General features: G+C 41.1%; 1 protein-coding gene and 1 long non-coding RNA gene across 4 annotated transcripts in view; one reads left to right on the top strand and one right to left on the bottom strand.

The window, feature by feature from the left end:
- Positions 1-15,797, bottom strand: part of epsti1 (epithelial stromal interaction 1) — a 27,296-nt gene extending 11,499 nt beyond the window's left edge. The window contains exons 1-6 of one of the 3 annotated variants that reach the window (XM_048238723.1): positions 15,522-15,797; positions 14,967-15,025; positions 5,218-5,301; positions 4,227-4,300; positions 3,487-3,570; positions 2,921-2,994 (exon numbers count right to left, since the gene is read on the bottom strand). In XM_048238723.1, the coding sequence (XP_048094680.1) occupies positions 2,921-2,994; positions 3,487-3,570; positions 4,227-4,300; positions 5,218-5,301; positions 14,967-15,025; positions 15,522-15,628 (482 nt within the window). In that variant the 5' untranslated portion in view covers positions 15,629-15,797. Of the gene's footprint in view, positions 1-2,920; positions 2,995-3,486; positions 3,571-4,226; positions 4,301-5,217; positions 5,302-14,966; positions 15,026-15,121; positions 15,232-15,521 lie in introns of those variants that run through there. The other 2 variants (XM_048238724.1, XM_048238725.1) reach the window with 2 other exon arrangements.
- Positions 15,324-19,181, top strand: LOC125291827. The gene is made up of 3 exons (XR_007193074.1): positions 15,324-15,466; positions 18,333-18,427; positions 18,895-19,181. It is a non-coding gene; the product is annotated as an uncharacterized LOC125291827 (long non-coding RNA).
- Positions 19,182-22,870: the final 3,689 nt, after the last annotated feature.

The following is a 22,870-nucleotide window of genomic DNA, read 5'->3' as shown; positions in this document are numbered from 1 at the left end:
GAGTAGTGCAGCAGCAGCAGCAGTGGGACAATTGCTTGTAGGTAGGACTGCGGTAGGGCTGTGTAAAGTCTTCGGTATTTTCGTTGCAAGAAGATTCATTTGGACTTTGATTTGCGGTAAGCGTGGATTGAAAACAAAACCGAACTCATCTCCTGCGACGTTCTCACGTGGATGTCGCTGGACTGCTCGACTGGTCGCTAGCAAGGTGGGATTCATTGACTGTTTTACACAGTCTATGATTGAATTACATGGTTTACTGAAAGAACCGATTAGCATTAAACTTGATACTTGATAGTTATTCACTATACGTTCATAGCCTTGATGTTATGTTGAACGGTGAATGTTTTGTTTGATATTTGAAGGTATTATTCTGTTGCCTGTCAATGCTAAACTGGTTTTGATTTTGTTTCTGAACTCGCTAAACCTAGTAGGTCACTGGTTTAGATATCAAAAAGGGGAGATTAATACCTGATTGTAAAATAGGCCTATAGATTAAAAGCACTTGTTGCCATTGATAACCAGCAGTGATATTATTGCAGCACTTAGTGCTATTGTTAATAAGATATTACTGAAATTGTAATTCCAGTACGTACTGACATTTAGATAAAATAAGACTTTATTGTTTTGAGGTTTAGTCTAATCTGAATGAATTGCTACAAAGTGAAATTTCATCTTATTAACCAAAACAAGAGTTTAGGTAAACTAAGTTGTAATTTAAAGATAACTTTAAATCGAACTTGATAACTACTCTCTTGAAACCAAATAGGTTAATAGAAATTGAACTATGTGCTCCTTATTACCCGAAAGAAGAGGTAATTACTAAAATACTTGAAAGTATAAAAGATTCGAAGCACTTAATTTCAATTCTTAATACATATTGTTTCATGTGATACCAATTTATGTTTTCTACTCTTATATAAACAAGCCAGCATTTCAAACTTATTTGATGGTCTGTGGTGTGTCTGATATTATTTTGTTGATTATTACTGATTTAACTACTACTGCTCCCTATGAGCCAAGACACTGGTCCTAACATAGCATTACTTATCTACTACTTGAGGTAAATGTTACAGTAGTCTACTTTCAGAATCAAGAAACTTAAAATCATCTGGCAGTCTTTTCTCAGTGGTGTGTGTCAAGTGCTCCTTTTGTGAGACAGAAGGCAAAACTGAATATTCCTCCTGCATATCCTGTGGGCTTTTGCGGGCGGGAGCGGGACTAATGTTACAGATGCGGGCGGGAGCGGGACTAGAAATGGCACATTATTGCGGGAGCGGGTTAGCCTGGAGATTCCAGACCCAAATCTGAGAGATTAAGAGTCTGGCCACGAATAATGTAATGGCCCAACTTGAGGGGCGGCACCAAGAATACATTTGAAAATCTCACTGCACACAATTGGATAACACAATACGACCAATATTAACTGACTGATTCTGGACTTTGACGCAATTGGTTTTGAACACTACGACTGTCATCTGTTGATAGAATTTAATTATATTTGTGGTGGTAGGTTTGCAGAATTAACTTGGATGCAAAAGTTTTTACAAAACAAATTAGTGCAGCGGGATTATGATGCTAACCAGATTTAAGCACAATTTAGCCAGTCATCTTCTATGCTTTGCAGGATTGTTAATGTGCATGTAGGTTTGACAGAGAGACACAAGGAGAGTCTGTGCAAAGGAGCACATAGTTCTACAATGAAAGAATTCCATCCAATTTAAATAGTACAACATGGAAAATCATTGTGTGGTGGTCAATGTTGATATTGTGGTGGGCCACCACAAATAAGTTAATGTATGGGAAACACTGCATCCATACTCATTGCCAGAGTCTCTCGCTGAGCAAATGCTTCCGCGAGAACTCTGGATTCCCAGGGTAAGAGAGGGTGGGAGTGGGACAGAATGTTGCGGGAGCGGACGAGCGTGGTACTAAAGAGTCTGTCCCGCGCAGTCCTCTAGTGTGGAATGTCCCCCGGGGACCAAGCGCTTATTTTCCGTAAAAAGCTAGTGGGGCTACATGCCCACCAAGTTTCATGAGCCCCGCTGTTTCGGTGTCCCAGGAATCGTTGACCAAAGGTGTAAACGTGCATGTAGGTTTGATATTGTGGTGGGCCACCACAAATAAGTTAATGTATGGGAAACACTGCATCCATACTCATTGCCAGAGTCTCTCGCTGAGCAAATGCTAGTGGGGCTACATGCCCACCAAGTTTCATGAGCCCCGCTGTTTCGGTGTCCCAGGAATCGTTCAGGAAAATTCAGAAAATTCAGGAAGAAAAAATCCTATTAATCCTATCTCTGAGAGCGAGAGAGAGAGAGCGTATGGGTGTTTGTATTGTCATGTTTTTAAGGAACTATTTGAAAGAGCACTAGTACATTGCCATGGTGACACTTTATATCCAGTAAATAAACCTTAAATAAAGAGATATCAGTATGTTATTACATAATTGGCTGCATTATTACATTTGCAAAGTTTTAGATTATTGGCAAAAAGTTATTACGTTATTGGTTCAGAAATGCTATTACATTATTGGCAAGTTATTACATTATTGGCTTTAATACATTAAAATGATTATGTTATTGGCTATTATTACATTATCGGCAAGTTATTACATTATTGGCTTTAATACATTAAAATTATTATGTTATTGGCAGTTATTACATTATTGGACGTTATTACATTATTGGCTGCTACAGTGTCTTTTGTAAGAAGTGCAGTGCTCTTTGTCTTTCTTTTCTTTTTAATGTATGTTATACGTATGTCATTATATGTTATATGTAAGCCTGTGTTTTCTGAATGGACCCTGCGTCTGGAAATTAGGTGATGATGACATATGCCAAAGGAAATAATAGTTTGAACTGAATATGTGTAACTTCACAGAGGATCAAAGAAAGCAATGAGAAAAAAAACACCCACATACATCAGGTGATCATGACGGTACATCTCTGCTCTCTTTTGATCCTCTTGCTGTCTCTTCTTCTCAAGTTTATCAGCCTACAACACAATTCATGTGTCATGTTTCAGGTGTGCAGATATACAGTAACTTCATTTTCACTGCACTAAATCATGCCAAATGATTCCATTCCAATGCAACACTAAATACATTTAGCACAAATCATCAATTTTTTGACATATGTGTGTTGACATCACCAGAATTCCATTCTGCAGTCTAAGTTAACACTAACAAGTCAGAGAAGTTACTACTTCATTAGTACCTGTGGTTTCAGGCTCTTCAGTTTACATGATTCATTGTCTTAACACACTCTAATGGTCTGTGCTCAGATACTCAGTCACACAAATAATCAATCGTGCAATAGTATTGTTATTGTCAGGTGCTTGCAGCAACTACTCAATATTCATGCAGTACAATATGACTAATATCACATAAACAGCTGGACAAATGGAAACTCAAGATGACTGTAATCACATGATGCAATAGAATTTTTATCTTCTGGAGGAAAACTTCTCAAGGAAAAGGTACCATACCTTCTCACGTTGTATGGCCTTCTTTATTAGAATCTCTTCTTCTTCAGCTTGTCTCTTTTTCTTTTCCAACTCCTCCCTCCTAAGCTACAGAAAAAATCAATGCACAATCACAATTCTTAATCAGATGGCATAACTATTTAACCTGCAGCTAGTGAGTTTTGAGCATTGAGCATAGAATGTCATCTAACAAAGCTGATTTGACAAAGCTTTCAACAGTATGCTGGGATATGATGACTGGCAACGAGAGGTAAGGAATGAACGACTGGCCATAGCAATCATCAATTTAGACCTAGGAAGAAGGTTTGTCCTATGAGTTAAAAAAGGAAAAAAGGGGTCTACTTTGTAATGAAAATTGTCTGTATTTTAAAAGCAGGTGTGATCCAGATTGTGATTAGAAACATGAATAGGAAAAATGCACACAAGTGTACTAACTGTGGTATAAGCAGGATAATGGGCTCCACAGTGCTTGGGTAGCATACAGTAAATTAATGAAATTTGAGGTGTAACAGCTTAGGTAGTGGACACATTACCACCTAGAGTGTGCATTATTTTGCATGCTACCTTGACGCTGTAAAATCCATTATCCCACATATATTACACAGTGTTCTCCATTATCCTTTACATGTTATGTGATATTTTTTAGAACATTGATTCAACACATTTCTAAACACACTGTTGAGTCGCTGAGAGGAGACTGCAAACTGTGTTGAAATTTGTCTGAAAACATTAATAACCAGTACCTTCTTCTGGGGTCCTGCTTGACGTAACTCCATCTGCTGCTTCCGTCTGACATCGGCCACTGTTGTGCAACCACCTATACATTTATAAGAGATCTTACGTTATGTGGTACATATACTTAGTATTTGTTTCTTGAAGATAATGAAGTGTATTACCTTAAAGTTGACATAGAATGGATTATTAACAGAGTCCTTTACCTTGTTCCCTAATGTTAACATAGAAGGTAAGTAACTTTGGTCTATCAAAAACATGCTCAGATGTTTTTTTACAAGCCCATTTAGAACCCTAGGGTGGGGAATAATTAGACTGGGGAGTAAAATGACCCATTTTAGCAGATATCTAGTGCCCCCTCATGGTTAACTGGCACCCACATAAATAATGAAGTGAACTTTACACTGATTATCTGCCTTGCAGCCAAAGACTGTTCACAATAGACTCCAGTAACTTCTTCCTGAATCTCCAACTGGAAGGGATAGGGTCACATGTGGAGGAGGGTGTTGATCAGAGGGATGGTTTGAATCACAGTATGTATTTTTAGTGGTCTGAGTTTACACATGACGGGTGGTGGTAGTGTAGTGGCTAAGGAGCTGGGTGGTAGTGTAGTGGCTAAGGAGCAGTAGCAAGACAAGTTATGGGCCAAGTAATATTTATACCTCACTGAAACAGGAAGTAATAGGCTATTACTTGAAATTTCCTAGACACTCCAATCAATATACAAAAGTAAAATGAGGCATGCCACAACAAAATGAGTCCAGTGTCGTGGAAATCCATTTTGTAATATAGTGATTTGAACGCAGAGAGGGTCGGAAAATGACAAATTTATGCATCTTCTAATTTCATCACAAACTCATGCACTTGGGCACCTCTCTGTGTATGGAAACATTCAATTTGTGCTCAAAATCATGCATTAACACCATCACAAAACTGATAAGATATGGCACAGCCCTGATTAAGACTAAAGTTCCTCTTTATTCTCCTTTCCTGCTCACTTACCAAGCCTTTCTGGGTGAATTTGTACTGGACCATGTTTGTTCTCCTCTTTAATTCTCCTCAAGTCGTCTTTTTCTTTCTGTGCCACTTCAGGAAGAAATATAACATCACTGACCAAATATACACATTACAATAACTAATATGTACAAATACAGTATTCACCCAGTACACTTACATGCATTCAGATTTTGTTCATTTTTGTAGCACCTGCTACATTTTGTAGCCTGACGTAGTCATACTCAATTCTAGTCAAAATTTGAGTCTGATACTGCTCCATTATGACGTGATTATTCAAACAGGTGTTTCATTCGTCCCCCATAGACATTTGCCAATATAGCCTGTTTTGCATCGCTTGTAAACAAGCATGCAATATGAAAGTCTGGGTTTGTGGAGAACACTAAATGGTCTACTGAATACGCGTGAAGTTGAACTTTAAATGAAAAACACTCGAAAATATGTACACAAATATATACAGCTAATGAAGTTGACTTTTGACCATCAAAAATAATTTGTCGCCTGTAACTCTGTGATAAAAGGACATCACAGGAAGATATTTGGCTGGTACAGTATATGGAGGTTAACATGCTCTATGTTTTTGTCCAAATGATGTCTGTCTACCATTGCACTCGGAGAAAACTAATGTTCCATTCATCACATAAAACATAAACAGTAAGAGTGGATAACGTGTGTTTTATCAAGCTGAATATGTAGCATAAGTTGGTAGAATGAGTTAAGTTCAATCTTTACTGGGCTAAAATCCCTTAATGAAAATCTGCGTTGGTCACAATCATTCAAAACCCCCAAACTCTATTGGTTTTCCCATGCTAAACAAAAGGAAAACATCTTTTCACAGGTGGTATAGATTCCTTGCATAAGTCTGAATCTCTGATACACCTGTGTGAAACTCCTTTGCACAATTCTTCAATCAGCAATCATTCATTATACATAAGAGATGTCTGTTCTGTGTTGCTATTTGCAAGTATGGATCTAATACACATTTAGACAAAGTACTGTATTGCCTATTTGGTGGAGAAAACGGTACAAAAGGTGTTTACTGTAGGTCTATTTCGATGAAAAATGACAAGTTGTAGTTCAATGAAATTTACTGTATCTTGCTAGGTATTTACTGTATGTCTTACATGTCAATGGCAGTTACATCTTGGGAGAAATGAATAAATTATTTTTTTATTTAGTACATTTTGTCTTTTCACAGTTTTTTTCTGATAGGCCTACCAGAAAAGTGAGGAAAGTAATGGAACAGACATAGCAAAAATGCTCATTTTGAGAACTAGATTTTGCATTTTGTTGTCCAATGTGTAATGATTGATTAAAGAGTGTTTTTTAATTGGCAACAAGTTGTAGTGTTTGAAGGGAAGATTTGCTTTTGCTGCATGTTTTAAGTGTTTTGAGAGAGTAACAGCCTTTTGCAAGCAAAATGTGTCATTTTGTCCAGAGTGCTTTTGTTCAGACACGGGTGTTAACTGTTTTGAGAGTGTGATTTCAGAGTTGACACAGGTATCAAAACGATCGAGAAAAACTGTAACAGATTGTTATGTGGTGTTATTTATCATATGGCGTGACACCATATCATTTGGTGTGACATCAAGAAATTCTGTAAATAAAAAGGCTTTTGGGGTCTAAATCATACAAATATCAATGGAACAGATAGAAAATAAGGTCAGCAAAAGTCACAAGCATTTTCTTTCTTTTATATCAAGGTATGTCAAAATGAATATGACGTTTATTGAAAGATTGAGGACGTATGCCTTACTCTATGTGTATTGATGAAGAAATATACTGTAAAATGTAATACATTTGCACAAGGAAATGCTAGATCTTGATGAAGTAATGATAGAAGATTATAATACATTGACTCACATTAAAAACAAAATACCCAATTATAATTTTACACACAATAACTTTCATGTCAAACCATATGACAATTTTAGTCACTACCACAACTAATTAGTGAATAAATATGAAATTCAACACAAAATCTAAAAGACCATACATATTTTTGGGAATGGAAGGACAACAGGACTAAGTGATTTCCATGCCTAATATCTAAAATTTTTTCAACCACCCATTACCTATTTAGTGAAGAAAACAGCACAAAAGGTGTTTACTGTAGGTCTATTTCGATGAAAAATGACAAGTTGTAGTTCAATGAAATTTGTCTTGCCTAGGTGTTTACTGTACAGTAGGCCTTACATTTGACAGTTACATCTTGGGAGGAATGAATAAATTATTTTTTTATTCAGTATATTTTGTCTTTTCACAGTTTTCTCTGATACCAGAAAAATGAGAATGAAATGGAACAGACATAGCAAAAATGCTCATTTTGAGAACTATATTTTGCATTTTGTTGTCCAGTGTGTAATGACTGATTGAAATCGCACAGAGATTTGACGATAGGATGTGTTGTTTGAAGGCAAGATTTGCTTTTGCTGCATGTTTTAAACGTTTTGAGAAAGTAACAGCCTTTTGCAAGCAAAATGTGTCATGTTGGCCAGAGTGCTTTTGTTCAGACACGGGTGTTAACTGTTTTGAGAATGTGATGTCAGAGTAGACACAAGCATCAAAACAATCGAGAAAAACTGTAAATCATCCGCCCATACTTGCTTACACACACCAATACATACCCCCATTCAAGCAGTCAGAATGGCAACTTACAGCATAAATGTGGAAAAAAATTATAACGGAAAAACAGAAATAAAACAAGGGAGCTAATGGCGAAATGTCTCACTAGAACGTCTAGGTTAAAAATAGTAACCACGGTTCCCCGAATGAGGGAACGAGACACTGCGTCAATGACGCTATGGGAAAGAGCCCTATCAGGGCGACTGCTGAAGCTGTATTACACCAAGAGCCAATAGACTCAAAGCACGTAATGCTTAGGACCGCCCCCTACCTATATACTCCCGTTTTGGGCAGCCGTGGCCCACTGGTTAGCACTCCGGACTTGTAACTTGTAACTTGGAGGGTTGCCGGTTCGAGCCCCGACCAGTGGGCCGCGGCTGAAGTGCCCTTGAGCAAGGCACCTAACACCTCACTGCTCCCCGAGTGCCGCCATTGTAGCATGCAGCTCACTGCGCCGGGATTAGTGTGTGCTTCACCTCACTGTGTGTTCACTGTGTGCTGTTTGTGTTTCACTAATTCACGATTGGGTTAAATGCAGAGACCCAATTTCCCTCACGGGATCAAAAAAGTATGTATACTTATATATATATAGTTACGTGCTGTGTGCGTCCTCATAAACCATTGCTTCAGCGCGACTCAATGGAATGCGCACGGCAACGGGACGCAGCGTCTCGTTCCCTCATTCGGGGAACCGGGTTACTATTTGTAACCTAGACGTTCCCCTTCATATAGGTCACGAGACGCTGTGTCAATGACGCTATGGGAATGATATAGCACCGCGCCGTGCGCATCCCCGTTCGGGAGACATCTCCGTTCGGTGCCTTTGAGGAAATTAGACAGACTGTTCAGCTGCGCTTAGTACATTATGGGCAAGAGGGGCTCTAGAAACGTCGAGGTTATAAAACCGTACAAAAGTATTTGAAGACTTCCAATTGGCACTTTCACAAATTTGTTCTAATGACATGCCACTCGTGAAAGCCCAGGACGTGGCCATAGCTCGAGTAGAATGTGCTTTCAATACAGGTGGAGGGACTTCACCAATGCTCTCATAAGCCGCTCTGATAGCTTCTACTATCCAATGAGACAAGCGCTCTTTGGATAATGGATTGGATAATAATTTTCTGCTTACCCCCATAACAAACAAATAATTGTTCCGAGTTTCTCCAATTTTGTGTGCGCGATATATACACCCTGAGCGCTCGCTCTGGGCATAGTGAATGTAGTCTTTCAGCTTCGCCCGACTCAAAAGGTGGAGGGGAGAATGCCGTTAGGACAAGTCGTTGTCTACTAGTTGTAGACAGGACTTTGGGGATGAAACCTGGTTTGGGAAGTAGAGTAACCATCATATCATTGTCCGCGAATTTAATGCATGACGGATTAATTGACATGGTGTGCACCTCACCTACTCGCTTCGCTGAGGCCAGGGCCAGTAGGAGGGCTGTTTTAATTGATAAAATGTGCATGGGGATGGATTCAATGGGTTCAAACGGAGATCCCATCATTGCCCTCAACACTAGCGTTAAATCCCATGTTGGTGCGCACGACTGAATCGCTGGGCGCAGCCTTCTCACCCCTTTTATAAATCTGGCCACCAATGTGTGTAGGCCCACAGATCCTGTGTCCGGCTAAATGTGGCATGCTGAAATCGCTGCGACATATACTTTCAAGGTGGACGGGGATAGCCCTTTATCAAATAACCCTTGGAGGAATTCAAGTATTACTCTTATCTCGACAGTGCGTAGGGGGCTCCCCTCTCACTGCGCACCAGCGTTCGAATATACGCCATTTAGAACTATACAGAGAATGAGTTGATATTGCTCTCGAACTCTGAATAGTTGCGATCACTGCATCAGACAACCCTGAGTTTAGTAAATACTGCCTTTCAGGGGCCAGACATACAGTTTCCATCGCTGGGGGGACGGATGTAGGATTGACCCCTTCGCGGAGGCCTCTGGTTTGTGTGAGAGGGGGTCAGGAGAGCCGCGCCGTGCTCGAGGCAGAGCATCGGATGTTCCCGGTTCGTGCAGGAGAGGGGAGAGAGGGCGCTCGGTCGATCCCCGTGGCTTCTTTGCACAGAGGGATGACGGCAATGTTGGCTGATCCCCTTTCCTCTTGCTGCAGATCGGCGCGTCAGGGTCGCGCCTGGCGTTGCCATCTGCGATCTGGGCGAGGAGGCATTCTCGTCCCGGTCCTGAATTCGTTCCGTGCCCAACCTCTGCCTACGGTGAGTTTGTGCGGGTTGCTTTGCGGGGGTGGCCCAGCCGCCTGTCTCTCACCATCGCGGGGGGTGTATGATGTCGAGCTCTGTGAATGCGCGGAGTGTGAGCGGGGAGCTAGAGGTCCGCGGTATTCGGCTCTCGGGTGGAACGGGGAGTGCTGGCGTCAGGATAGCACATGTTGGTATGCGGCCGACTGCTTCTGCGTGGCTTCGTGCTTTTCCGTGAAAACGGAGATGGCCTCTCCGAAAAGCCCCTTGGTGGACAAGGGAGCATCGAGGAGAAAGGATTTGTCGCGGTCGTGAATCTGTGTCAGATTAAGCCACAAATGTCGTTCGAGCATGACCATGTTCGACATTGTTCTGCCCGTAGCCTGGGCTGCGCATTTCGTAGCTCGCTGAGCCAAGTCAGTCGCTCGCCGTAGCTCATCTAACGTGTCTTCTCTCTCCTCCAGGTTCCCCTCCGCCAGTTGCTTTAATATCTCCGCCTGGTAAGCCTGCAGCACTGCCATTGTGTTAAGTGCAGCCCCCGCCTGCCCCGCAGTGACGAATGCTTTCTCCACGAGGGAGGAAGTTGTCCTGCACGGCTTTGATGGTAATAGGGGTTTCGATTTCCAGTGTGGGGCTGCGGCGGGGCACAGATGGGCCGCCATCGAGTCTTCCAAACGTGGCATTGCGGAGTAGCCGTGCTCTGCAATGCTGTCCACATTTGTGTAGGTGGAGATGCCTTGGACCGGAACACGAGAGGTGTACGGGGCCTTCCAGGATCTGACGAGTTCCTGGTGAACTTCAGGGAAAAAGGGAGCTTTGGTCTCCTCCTCCACCTTTTTCTTCGCCAGGAACCGGTCGTCGATGCGGGAGGTGCAGTCTCCGGCCACTCCAACTCCAGTAACTCGGCAGCCCGCTGAAGCACCTCGTAAAGCTCCGCTTTAGGATTGGCTTTTCTTGGGCTAGGTCGGGGCTGAGAGGTCTCACTCACTCCTCCCTCTGACCCGGTGTCCGGATCGAGTGGAGGCTCTACCTCGTCGTGATCGAATACAAACGCGCCACACAGGTCTTCGTCTAGATCCTCTCGTCCATCGAGGAAGGACACTGGTGGCGGGCTCCCCTTTTTTGATTTCTTCACCGTAGGGGACTTCGCGCCAGCCGCCCGCGAGGGCGGAGCATGGCCGCGGTCCTCCTCCGAGGCATTGTTGTCGTCTTCAGAGCCGTCCTGAGGAGAGCTTCTGGGACGGAAAAGTGCCTTCCGTTCTTTCAGGACTTTCCCTGTGAGAGTATCGCGGTGCGGGCAGTCTGCCTCTGTTGAGAGTGCCCGAACCGCGTGGTCGAGTCCAAGACACTCCACGCATGTGGCGTGAGGGTCCGTCGGTTGAATCACGGTGCCACAAGAGCACCGTTTCACCGAGGTACTCGGCCTCTTCTTCTTCACTGGCATAGCCGTCGAAGAATTAAATTATAAATCCAATAAATCTAAATAAATCCAAAAGTCAGCTAATCGTGATTAGCAAGCTAGCTATCAAGTTTCCACAGCTTCTGAGTGTTCAGTCGCGCTGAAGGGAAAAAAGAGGATGCACACAGCACGTAACGGAAGTATATAGGCAGGGGGCGGTCCTAAGAATTATGTGCTTTGAGCCTATTGGCTCTTGGTGTTATACAGCTTCAGCAGTCGCCCTGATAGGGCTCTTTCCCATAGCGTCATTGACGCAGAGTCTTGTGACCGATATGAAGGGGAACTGCTGCGACATTCATGAAGTTGCATGTACTGTACAATGACTTTCTTAATAAAACAGTCCTGCTGGTTTAACAGAGTTTAAAATCTAGGTCAAAATATCCATTTTGGCAGTTCTAGTATATGAAATTATTGGCGCTTCTAGTGCTAAACAAGAAAGTCCTGCTCATGCATCAAAGGTGAAAGGTAGGACATTGTTGTTTTGCCTGGGTTGTGTATACGCGCCCAACATGGCCCATCGAGCAACATCAAGCCTGTCTTGCTGACAAAGCCATGTCAGTACCTCTCTTGTTAAAAGGGCATATCCCTGGTCAGAGTGCATCAGCCTCCATAAACCTTCACCCAAGCCCTGGCTGGAATGAGCCTGTGCCCACATATGCCCAGTTCTGCCATGGGAATGGTAACATTTGATGCCCCCAAAAACCCTGAAAACATCCCACATTGTATAGTGTCGCCTGCCAATCGGGCACACTCACCCCGCTGACTGTAGCTCAGGGAGCTCCTGCAAGCACTTTCTCTCCCTCAATCCACCTCACCACCCACATGTGCACTTGGCGTGCATGGACACAGAGTAGGTACTAGGCAAGGTGTCTAGGCAACAGCTACGCGCTGCAGTTTGCGTGCCTTTGCGTGCCCACTGCGCTTCGCAGTAGGAATTCGAATTTGAAACATGGTCCACATGCAAAAAAGCCTACTGTTGATTACTGATAAATCTGTATTGAACCTGATGTCCTGTACCTAAACAGTTCGGTATGAATATGTGTACCTTTACCCCCCTACAAGGGTGCAAATTCGTGGCCTACTGGTTAGCGTTTCGGACTTGTAACCGGAGGGTTGCCGGTTCGAACCCCGACCAGTAGGCGCGGCTGAAGTGCTCTTGAGCAAGGCACCTAACCCCTCACTGCTCCCCGAGCAGCGCTGTTGTTGCAGGCAGCTCACTGCGCCGGGATTAGTGTGTGCTTCACCTCACTGTGTGCTGAGTGTGTTTTACTAATTCACGGATTGGGATAAATGCAGAGACCAAATTTCCCTCACGGGATCAAAAGAGTATAATATACTTATACTTGGGTCATTCCACGTCAATTCAACCAGGGCCCACGCACTTAGGTCTCAAAAAATTCTGAAAAAATTACCAGGTGTACCTATGTTACCCAGGAGACACACTGTAAAATGACTCTTATGTAAGATCAATACTTTCCAAGATACAGCCAGTTTTACACATACAATAAAATTTGTATCAACTTTGAGGGACAGCTATGACCATGCAGAATTATCCAGACCAAACGTGACAATTTTGCTACATACTATTCCTATTTATGTACTAGCATGCAAAATTTGAGCCTCCTACATGGTTTAGTTCTTGCGCTGTGGGCTTTTGAACTTTGACAAAAAAAAGAGGCCGAACAAAATCGACACCCCCCTCCCCCTGTAAAACTGGCTGTATCTTGGAAAGTATTGATCTTACATAAGAGTAATTTTACAGTGTGTCTCCTGGGTAACATAGGTACACCTGGTAATTTTTTCAGAATTTTTTGAGACCTAAGTGCGTGGGCCCTGGTTGAACTGACGTGGAATGACCCACTTATACTAAATCGGTGTTACATCAAGCACTCTCATGATATGAAAAGCATGAACTATGTTCCATCTACATCAGGTCACAGGCCTCATAAGCCCTCAGCTCAACCAGGGCAGGGTCTAAATGGAGCAGCCTCCTTTAGTCTCCGTATCCAGTGTCTATATTGTTATGTAGTCCAGTTACTCAGAACGCTATGGCCTGTTCTAACTCCTTATAGCCACTAGAGAGAACCATTGCATTACTGCTGAATCAGCTTTACCTTTGCCGCCCCCTTATGACATTCATATACACTACACTTTGGGTATTAGAAGATATACAGTGATGGCCAAATTTGTTGGTACCCTCACAGCTTACTGAAAGAATGCTTCATGACTTCCTGAAAAGTGATACATTACAAGCTATTTTTAGTGGATAGTTGCATGTCTTTAGTATGCCTTAAAATATGTTAAAGATGTTATTCTTTGCATTAACTTGCTCATTGCACATGCACCTAATTTTATGTCTGGGCTATTGCCATGGTGACAAGGGAAGCAAACAGATGGCAAAAAATCAAATTTTACGACAACACGATTGGTTACATTACAGTGCAGGCCAGTCATTAGTTAAGATTCTAACCTATGTTCTGTCTAAAACTGAACATCTGAAGGACTGACTCTTTTATTCTAATGTGTGTCACCATCAAATGTGACCTATTACCATTATCCATTAGCTGCCTGTTCAGAATTACCACTGATAAATATATCTTAGCATAATATTATTGGCATTATCAAAATCTGTAAGAATCCAAATTCAGTAGACATATGGTTTCTCCCTGATCATTACGTTATTGGGTAGCTTTAATTGGTTTCAAAAACGTTGGATTTTTGACTTCCAGCTTGCATTGGTTGTTAAGTGTTTATTAGTGTATTCTGAGTATCATTCCTCTGTTGTTTCTACTGTACTGTATTAAAACAAAGAATATTGAATTAACAATTTATTTGTACTGACTGTCATCTAAGCTAATCTGAACAAGCTCAAAAGAATATGATCCTATCACTACTCTTACTCAAACTCTGAAAAACTAGCCTGCTTTTGAGAAGGTACATTTCCACTTGAGAGCCTATTATACGGTTCTCAGCCATTGACAAAATTTCAAAACCTTTCCCTGACTTTTCAGACCTTGAATTAAAAATTACTTTACGCCACAAGTTGGGGCTAATTTAAACATTGGATACTTCGATTTTTCGTTCCCTCTATTCTATGAAGGAAGCTATCAAATTCTGTAACATGATACAATGTTTCCTACCTACAGCACTTCCCTGGTATGAAAATACATGTCATGACTTTTCCACAACTTTCAATGAATTTATTGAATTCCATGATTTTCCCAGGCCTGGGGGAACCCTGCTGGTCTATATTTAAAATAGTAGTCACTTTTAAGATATACAATATGCTGTTTGGCAGTCACCCTCTCCTCATGTCAAATATGAAATTAAGCTTTTGTGTTGATACAGTTTAAATGTGATTTTGAAACTTTAGAATTAGGCTACCATGTCAAAAGAAAAACAAGGACTTCTATAATTTTTGTGAAATTCAAAGATAGTCTGGCTTACTCCTCAGCAGTTTTTGGCGTCTTGCCTCGTTTGGTGGAATCATGGTAACTCCCCCTGCACTGTGAAGAAAAAAAAAATTGCCCACAAAATTAACCTTTAAATGGTTAATTTTAAATGATGCTGCTGCCAACGGCTAAAATTAAACAGTTGTGTACATTTTAGCTACCCAAGATTCCATTGATGAATACAAATTTCGTGGTGACTCCAGAGCAGATGTCTATAGCCAAGGTCTACCGGTGTTACATGGCAACTAGCCTAATAAGTTGATAGCAGTGGCTGCTTACAAAACAAGGTTTCCGTTGAAACGAAAGTGAAACTTTGATATGTTATGATATGATAGTTAACACAAATTTGACTAATATTTGAATGAATCAAATTAAATATTTGAATGAATCATATTGAACAAATTCATAGACAGCTGAATCATATTAAACATACTCGTAGGCAGCTAGGCTACTAATAAACGGAGGATTCCTTTTAGGCAACGTACGCCTGGTAAGGTAGGCTATTAGTTAATGCAATGTCTAAATGAGACCATATCTTGCTGCCACTCACCACGGTGTAGCATCTCGAGATGGTGTTTGAAGGTTTCCAGAGCCTTCGGGCGTTTTATTTTGACCTTTGTCTTGAAATCTATCACCAGTATCATTGTTTTGATCCATAATGCTTGCTGATTCAGTGAAGGGGTTTACAAAAGTTGTGGATTACTTTCTGTAGGCTCCTGATGCCAACTTTGCGCTTCCGCGAGTGCGCAGTAGTCTGCGTCACGTAGATTTCATCATCAGAGGGTAGCCTCAACCACTCCTTTCAAGCAAGTCCTTTCAAGCAAGCCTGACGTTGTCATACTCAAATTCTACTCAGAATATGAGTCTGATACTGCTCCATTGGGACGTAATTATGGGGCGTGTTTCAACTAATGGGGGATAGACTCAATTGGATAGACCTAACCAATCAGAGCAACGAAATAGCTTACCGTGAGATCAGTGGCGGTTCTAGACAAATTGTACTACAGGGGCCAAGGAGGGACCAGTGTTTAACCAGAGGGCCACATTAAAATATGGCAACTTAATTTTACTTTAAAATCATATATACATTTATTTTGTACAAGAGTGAGTGCAGATGCAGTTACAGCAATCTTGCACAGTCTAAAGAGCTCAAAGAAAACGTCCCTGTATGGCTCAATAAAACAAGCCAGTTCAACTAGGGCATTTGGTGTGCTAAAATGTAGCGTCCGCCATGACAGAATACGCAATCCATGAATGAAGATTATACCAGTTTGGCCTGAAGGTCCGTCTACTGTCCTCCAAAGTGGTTGGAATATATTCAAGTTGGGCTGTACTCTTGGAATTGCTGATATCTGTAGGAGGATGAACAGTAGGCTAAACATAGGGCACAACTACAACATGTATTTACTTGTATATGTATACCTGCATGTATTTCAACATGTACACAAAAAAATATTTACAGCAGAAAGCACCATTTTAAGGGCACACAGTAGGCCTACAATGAAATTGTAATTGCACTGCTTTGCGAATAGTAAGAAGAACCTTCTTCACAAACCTGATAGTGCTGTACTTGATCCACATGGATCCATTTGCTAGCTGTTCCTCTCCATCTTCTTCATGCTCCTCACCCTCTGGAATTTCCCTCTCTGTGTCAGAGCCCTGACTTGCATCACATGCCCTCTCTCCAACCTCCACCGACTCCTCTGGCTCTCCCTCTTCCTGCTCCTTGATTTGTTTCTCACTGCTGTTTCTCTCACTTTTTTGTTTACTGGGGAAAAAACGGACGCTATGTCCCTTCCTCGTTTCATGATTAGAAGGAAAAAAACGTAGGGGCATGCATTTCCTTGCCTAACCATCCCTCAGGCAGATAGCCTACTGTTGATTACTACTTTACTCAAATGTATTTGTTTTCGCATGTGCAACAGCCAAGACGTAGCCTGACGTAGCCATCCTCGATATAGTCAGAATATGAATCTGATGCTGCTCCATTGGGACGTAATTATGGGGCGTGTTTCCACTGATACAGGGGGGGAATGCCTCTGCACTCAATTGGATAGACCTAACCAATCAGAGCAACGAAATAACTTACCGTGAGATGTAGGAAGAACACACAAACCATCCTTCTTCTCCACAAATGCCTTAACATTGTTTTCTGGTCTTTTGTAAAAGTTATTGTGCCGTCAATATCTCCTACAGCACTCATTAGCGAAATCTAAGAGATACGTAGTAGGGTAGGCTATTAGGAAAAAACTGATAGCCTATATCCCCTCCGTTTTAAAAAATAATTCCGTTGAACACCGATATGCTACAAACATGTTATAAACAGCTGGATAAGGCTGTCATAAATCCCTCGAACAGGTGGTCAATCAGAGATTTCAAACGAACGAGGGAACAATATGTCATAATGCAACACGCTGTTTTCCCTGGATGAAAGTGAAACCATGAGTTTTCCCAACTCTCAACTTTGGCCAAAGTTTTCAGAAATAATCGTTTTCAGTGATAAAACGAAATAATATGCATTTTTCCATATGGGGTATTGGAAGCCATCTGTCTCCTTCAAGCCACAGCTTTTTTGTTGCAAACGTGCTCAGATGACGTGATAGACGAGGCGCTGTTGCTCAACTGTCCATTATCGTAAAGCCCGATTTGATTGGTCCGAACAGCTCTGGTTCGAGCATAGTTGCTCCACAACGGAGCAATGCCAGACCGATATTCCGAACCTCAAATGTTGTGGGCGGGGCTAAGTTCGGCTGGCACCGAGGCTAGCAAGTCCCTCCACTCCGTGGCCATATCGCAACGCTTTTTGGGCACTTATCAGGCATCTATTTAAGCAGAAATGTGCGTGTGTAAGGCTTCACGACACCAATCTTGCTCCAGCGGCGAGATCACAACACAAGATTGGCACGATGTCTTCACAACACACCACATGATTGGCTCAATGTATTCACAACACAACACATGCTTGGCTCAATGTATTCACATGTCGACGTTTTGCTGCGGAAGGGGTGGGATATGTGTAGACAACTGCCATATTGGCGTTACAAACTAACTACATGCATTTCTATGGAGGATTTTTTGAGTGCTGTGTCTCCTCATTAGAAAGTCTCTGCCTAAACCTAGGCCTTTGTAGTTACATTTACCTTTATTCATTTGGCAGGCGCTTTTATCCAAAGCGATTCACAGCAAAATAATAATATTTAAGCTACAGTGCAGAGGAGACCTTTGCTAGGAATCACCACTGCATCTGTCAATACTAGTATTAGAGTACTAGTCAAAAGTGCCTTTTGCACAGGAGGGATTTTTCAATTCCTAGAACATAACCTTTTCAGTTCCTATAACCCTTTGTTCCCCTCATGTTCAGACAGGACTACGGTGTAGAACATCTTCAGATGTCAGATGTCAGACATCAGATGAAAAGGCTTCAGGTCTCAGGAAAACATCTGTCTCAGACATCAGGTGAAAAGCCAACAGTCATGTTTATGGAATTACACTGTCAGATAAAAAAGGGTTAGGATAATGTGTGTCAGATAAAACTGCATCAGGCAAAACGGCATCAGAAGAAAAGCTGTCAGAATCAGGTATCCGACATCAGATGGAAATAGCCTGGATCACCAGACCCAAATCTAGAAAGATTTTAGGGTCTATGAATAATGAAAATGGTCCTACTCGAGGGGTGGCACCAAGCATGCATTTGGAAATATCACTGCACGCAATTGGATAACACTACAACCAATATTTACTGACTGATTCCGGACTTCAACATCACAGCACCGTCGTCATCTGTTTAGCTCACTTCTGGCCCGCCTATATCAGATACACCGATGTGATTGGTGCAGCTCGGCTCCAAGGGCATGTGTAATGAACATCATTACTGATTGCCAGAGTGACTTGCTGAGCAAATTCAAATTGTGCTCTTTCTACAGAAGCAAGACCACCAGTGTCCTCCAGTCCCGGGCGATCTCTCTGACCAGACACTCAAGTGGCAACTCTGAATCAGCAGCAGTCGGACTTCAGGAAGGCAGGGGTTCTCACTCTTCCAACCCGGGCCCACCAAAACCATTCTACAGTGCATGAAGCACAATACATAGCCATGTTCTAGGCTACTGCTCTTCATACTATTCATCCTGCACATACACTAATTCTACCTACTTTTATATTGTTACTGTTTCTGCATTGCAATGCCAGGCCTACTGTTACCACACTGCACATAGCTGTAAATACTGTACATATCTGTATAAACGGTTCATACTGAATATCCATATTTATTCTGTTTTTCTTTATAATATATTCTGTTAATACACTGCATATATATTAATCTTACTACTCGTATAATGTTACTGTTTCTGCACTACAATGGTACTGTTACCACACTGGGTCACAGAGGCGTATAACAGTCTTGAAAACAAATCTTAGATTGATTGTCTGAACAGAAAAAAAGAAAAAAACTCAGATTCCAGAATTACCTGTTGTATCCAATTCACCTGTAAGCAGAGATATCCAGAAGGTCGTAAGTAAACATTGGCGTGTTATGGAAACAGATCCCACATTGAAAGATGTGAACCACCACGTGCAGTGTTGGGAAGGTTACTTTCAAAACGTATTCCGTTACAGAATACAGAATACATGCCCAAAAATGTAATTTGTAACGTATTCCGTTACGTTATTCAATCTCAGTAAGTATTCTGAATACTTGGATTACTTCCGCATTGAATTGCATTTTATAAGTGTAGGAATGCGGCCATCAAATCCTGCTTACTAAACAGGCCTATTCTGGTGTGTTCTTCTGTTCCAAATGGCTGAAGTGTTAGGCCCATATAGGAGAACTTAAAGTCAACTAAGCTACCTGATTCAACTATAAAAAAGCAAGGTGACCACTAAAATTACCCAGTACAAATGAGGGGCGCATATGACCTGCAAATGTAAACACTATAGGCTACTGTATATCAGTGCTCAAAATTAACGTGATCGTGTAATGACAATAAAAAACCGCACGTTAAAATATGCTACTCAAAAGAATAATTCTTCACAGGCTGCATCACAATTCATTTTAGAACGTAAATGTAGATCTAATTAGAAATAAAATAAGCCATAAAGCTATTTTAAGTTACAATAAAAAAAACTTGTGCAGTGCCTATTTTAGAGATGGGTTTTATTGTAGGTCTAAATCAACACGTGAACTAGGCTTTGTTTATTGATTAGCAAACTGTAACCGATTGGCCGAAGTAGTCTGAGCTATTAATACTTGGGAAAATATCCTTTGAACAGACATTAGGAACTACGATCAGTGAGGAACAGGAGTTACCTCCACTTACTTTACTCCTAATTTGCTGTGCAAACAGTCATTTCACGGTCTCTGATGACGCGTCCATAATGCACGCTGGCTGCATTTTGATGGGTGCAATGTGAGGCTAGTGCAAGACGGCGGGGCTTGGATTTAAACATGGAAACAATTTCATCATAGATTGCTTTCAGGAGCTTCTGGGAAATGGAATTGCCTTCATTTATTTAGAGAGTGAATAAACTTATGAAACAGAGAAGTATCGTCATGTAGGCTAATCCATTGATTTCAACAATGTAACTGTATTCTAAATACCAGCTATTTAAATTGTAACTGTAACGGAATACAGTTACTCATAATTTGTATTCTGAATACGTAACGCCGGTACATGTATTCCGTTACTCCCCAACACTGACCACGTGTAGTGTTTAAGAGACCACCTAATCTCCGGAATATGTTGGTAAGGGCAGATTTGCCTCCTATCTCCCCACCTACTCCAACACATTTTCTCAGCCACATTCCTTCTGGCAGTTACAAATGTGGAAATTGCCAGCAGTGCAACTACACACACAAAGCTCAAACATTCAACCACCCCCATTCAGGTAAGAGTTACAAAATTAGAGGTGGGATATCCTGCAACACTAGAAATGTAATTTACCTATTGAAATGTCCATGTGGATTGGCATACGTGGGAAAAACATCAAGTGCACTAAAAACCAGAATCACTGAACATTGCTGTACCAACCGTAACCAGGACAAAAAAAGCCCAGTTGCTATACACTTTAAAGAGGCCAAGCATAATGTAGCTTCATTAAGATACATTCGTATAGAAGCTGTGAAATGCCCAATAAGAGGTGGGGATAAGGAGAACTTGCTCCTTAAAAGGGAATTATGGTCGATTTTCACACTGGATACACTCACCCTATAGGGGACTTAAATGAAGAGTTCAATATAAGACCATACTTGTGATAATTTGAGATACTGTTTGTGGGATTAATGACTGTGAATGTTAATATTCATATAGGATCTGAGAAATGTGAGAAAGACATGTGTCATAGTCTAATATTGGTACCATAATGTCTAAGGTCTAAAGATCATTCTTTATCTGGAGTTAGTGCAACGTTCTGCTTATATACATGATAAAAAGAAATCCCTTGAAGACTCGAAGATAAGATCACTTTCTAGCTAATTATACATCTTGATAGTGCGTCTGTCTAGATGATTGTATGCTATGTAGGTCCCTGTTAAAACTGTGTGTCAAGTATATATATTTTTCTATTTTTCTATCTTTCTATATATTTTTCTACAGATATATTTTTCTACAGAGTATTGATATAAATGATGTTTTATATTTTGCTGATATACAATGTATGTTTCTAAATATTTATTCACTATTGGGGTGGTGGACAATGTCTGTATCAATGTATTGTGAACCCCGGTACATAAGGGTCGTTGTTGAAGATAACTGATATCCTTTTTAATATAAGAAACTTATAAAAGGAAGGCAACAAAGACGAGGTTAGAGGAGATTGCGGATTTATCCGATTTCCACTACTGACCAGTTATAAACTGTGAGAGCCAGGGCACTTTGACATGTAGGCTGCACTCACTGTGATTTGAAAAATGGATAAAATATGAAGAGTTGTCTTTGCCTTTGTGTAATGGAACTGGTGAGTCTTGAAGTCTTCAATAATTTGTTTACATGAAGCACACATTATGCCGATTGAAACACATTCCACTCAGCTAGCTAGGTGACTGGCTCAGGCTCATCATTCACTTTTAATTGCAAACAGAAAATGTCTAGCTAGCATCATGTCATTCATGCTTCTATTTCCAAAGGAATGAAAGCTGTTTATACCAACTTAATATCATGCTTATCATTGTTTATATTGTACAATACATGTGGTACAAACAATATTAGAGCTTGTGGACTAGCTATAGGCTATATTTCAATGGACTTGGTAAAAAAAAGATCATTATGAGAACGTGGCCACAATGGGCTTAAAGTGACAGTGCACCATTTACAAATGAGTTAAACAGCATCAAATGTGTAGTATTTCTTAAGAAATGAATACTTTAAAACACAATTACTGTGTCAGTATTATCATTTAAATTATATAAAAGTGTTTTACTTTTACCTTTGTGGTTACTCATTAATTTTGTGATTTATGCCATTTAAGAAGCTTTAGGAACTTTTTAATCGAGATTAATTCATTTCAAAATATATATTTTTAATAGTTTGACAGCCCTATAATAATATTGGAGAAGGGGAATGGCTACACTTACAAATCCTGGGTGTGTTCACACTGTTTTTGCTTTTAGATAATAATAATAATAATAACCCAAAATGATTGTCTTGATACTGTCATGCATAAGACTTTTTTTCCTATCCTGGACTCGGTCTTGACTCGGACTCGAACCTTTTTGGACTCGGTCTTGTCTTGGACTCGAACCTCTTTGGACTCGGTCTTGACTTGGTCTCGACTAGTCCTGGTCTTGGACTCGACAAAGGTGGTCTTGACTACAGCCCTGACAACACCTACAATCGAGTCCTAGATATAATTTTAGAGCATCTAAACAAAAGGATGGGCACAGATAGAAACTCATTGTCTTTAACCGTC

Source organism: Alosa alosa, chromosome 3 (assembly GCF_017589495.1).
Source record: "Alosa alosa isolate M-15738 ecotype Scorff River chromosome 3, AALO_Geno_1.1, whole genome shotgun sequence".
NCBI classification, from domain to species: domain Eukaryota; kingdom Metazoa; phylum Chordata; class Actinopteri; order Clupeiformes; family Clupeidae; genus Alosa; species Alosa alosa.
Note: the sequence above shows the minus strand (reverse complement) of the source record. Positions and strands in the feature narration are given on the sequence as shown.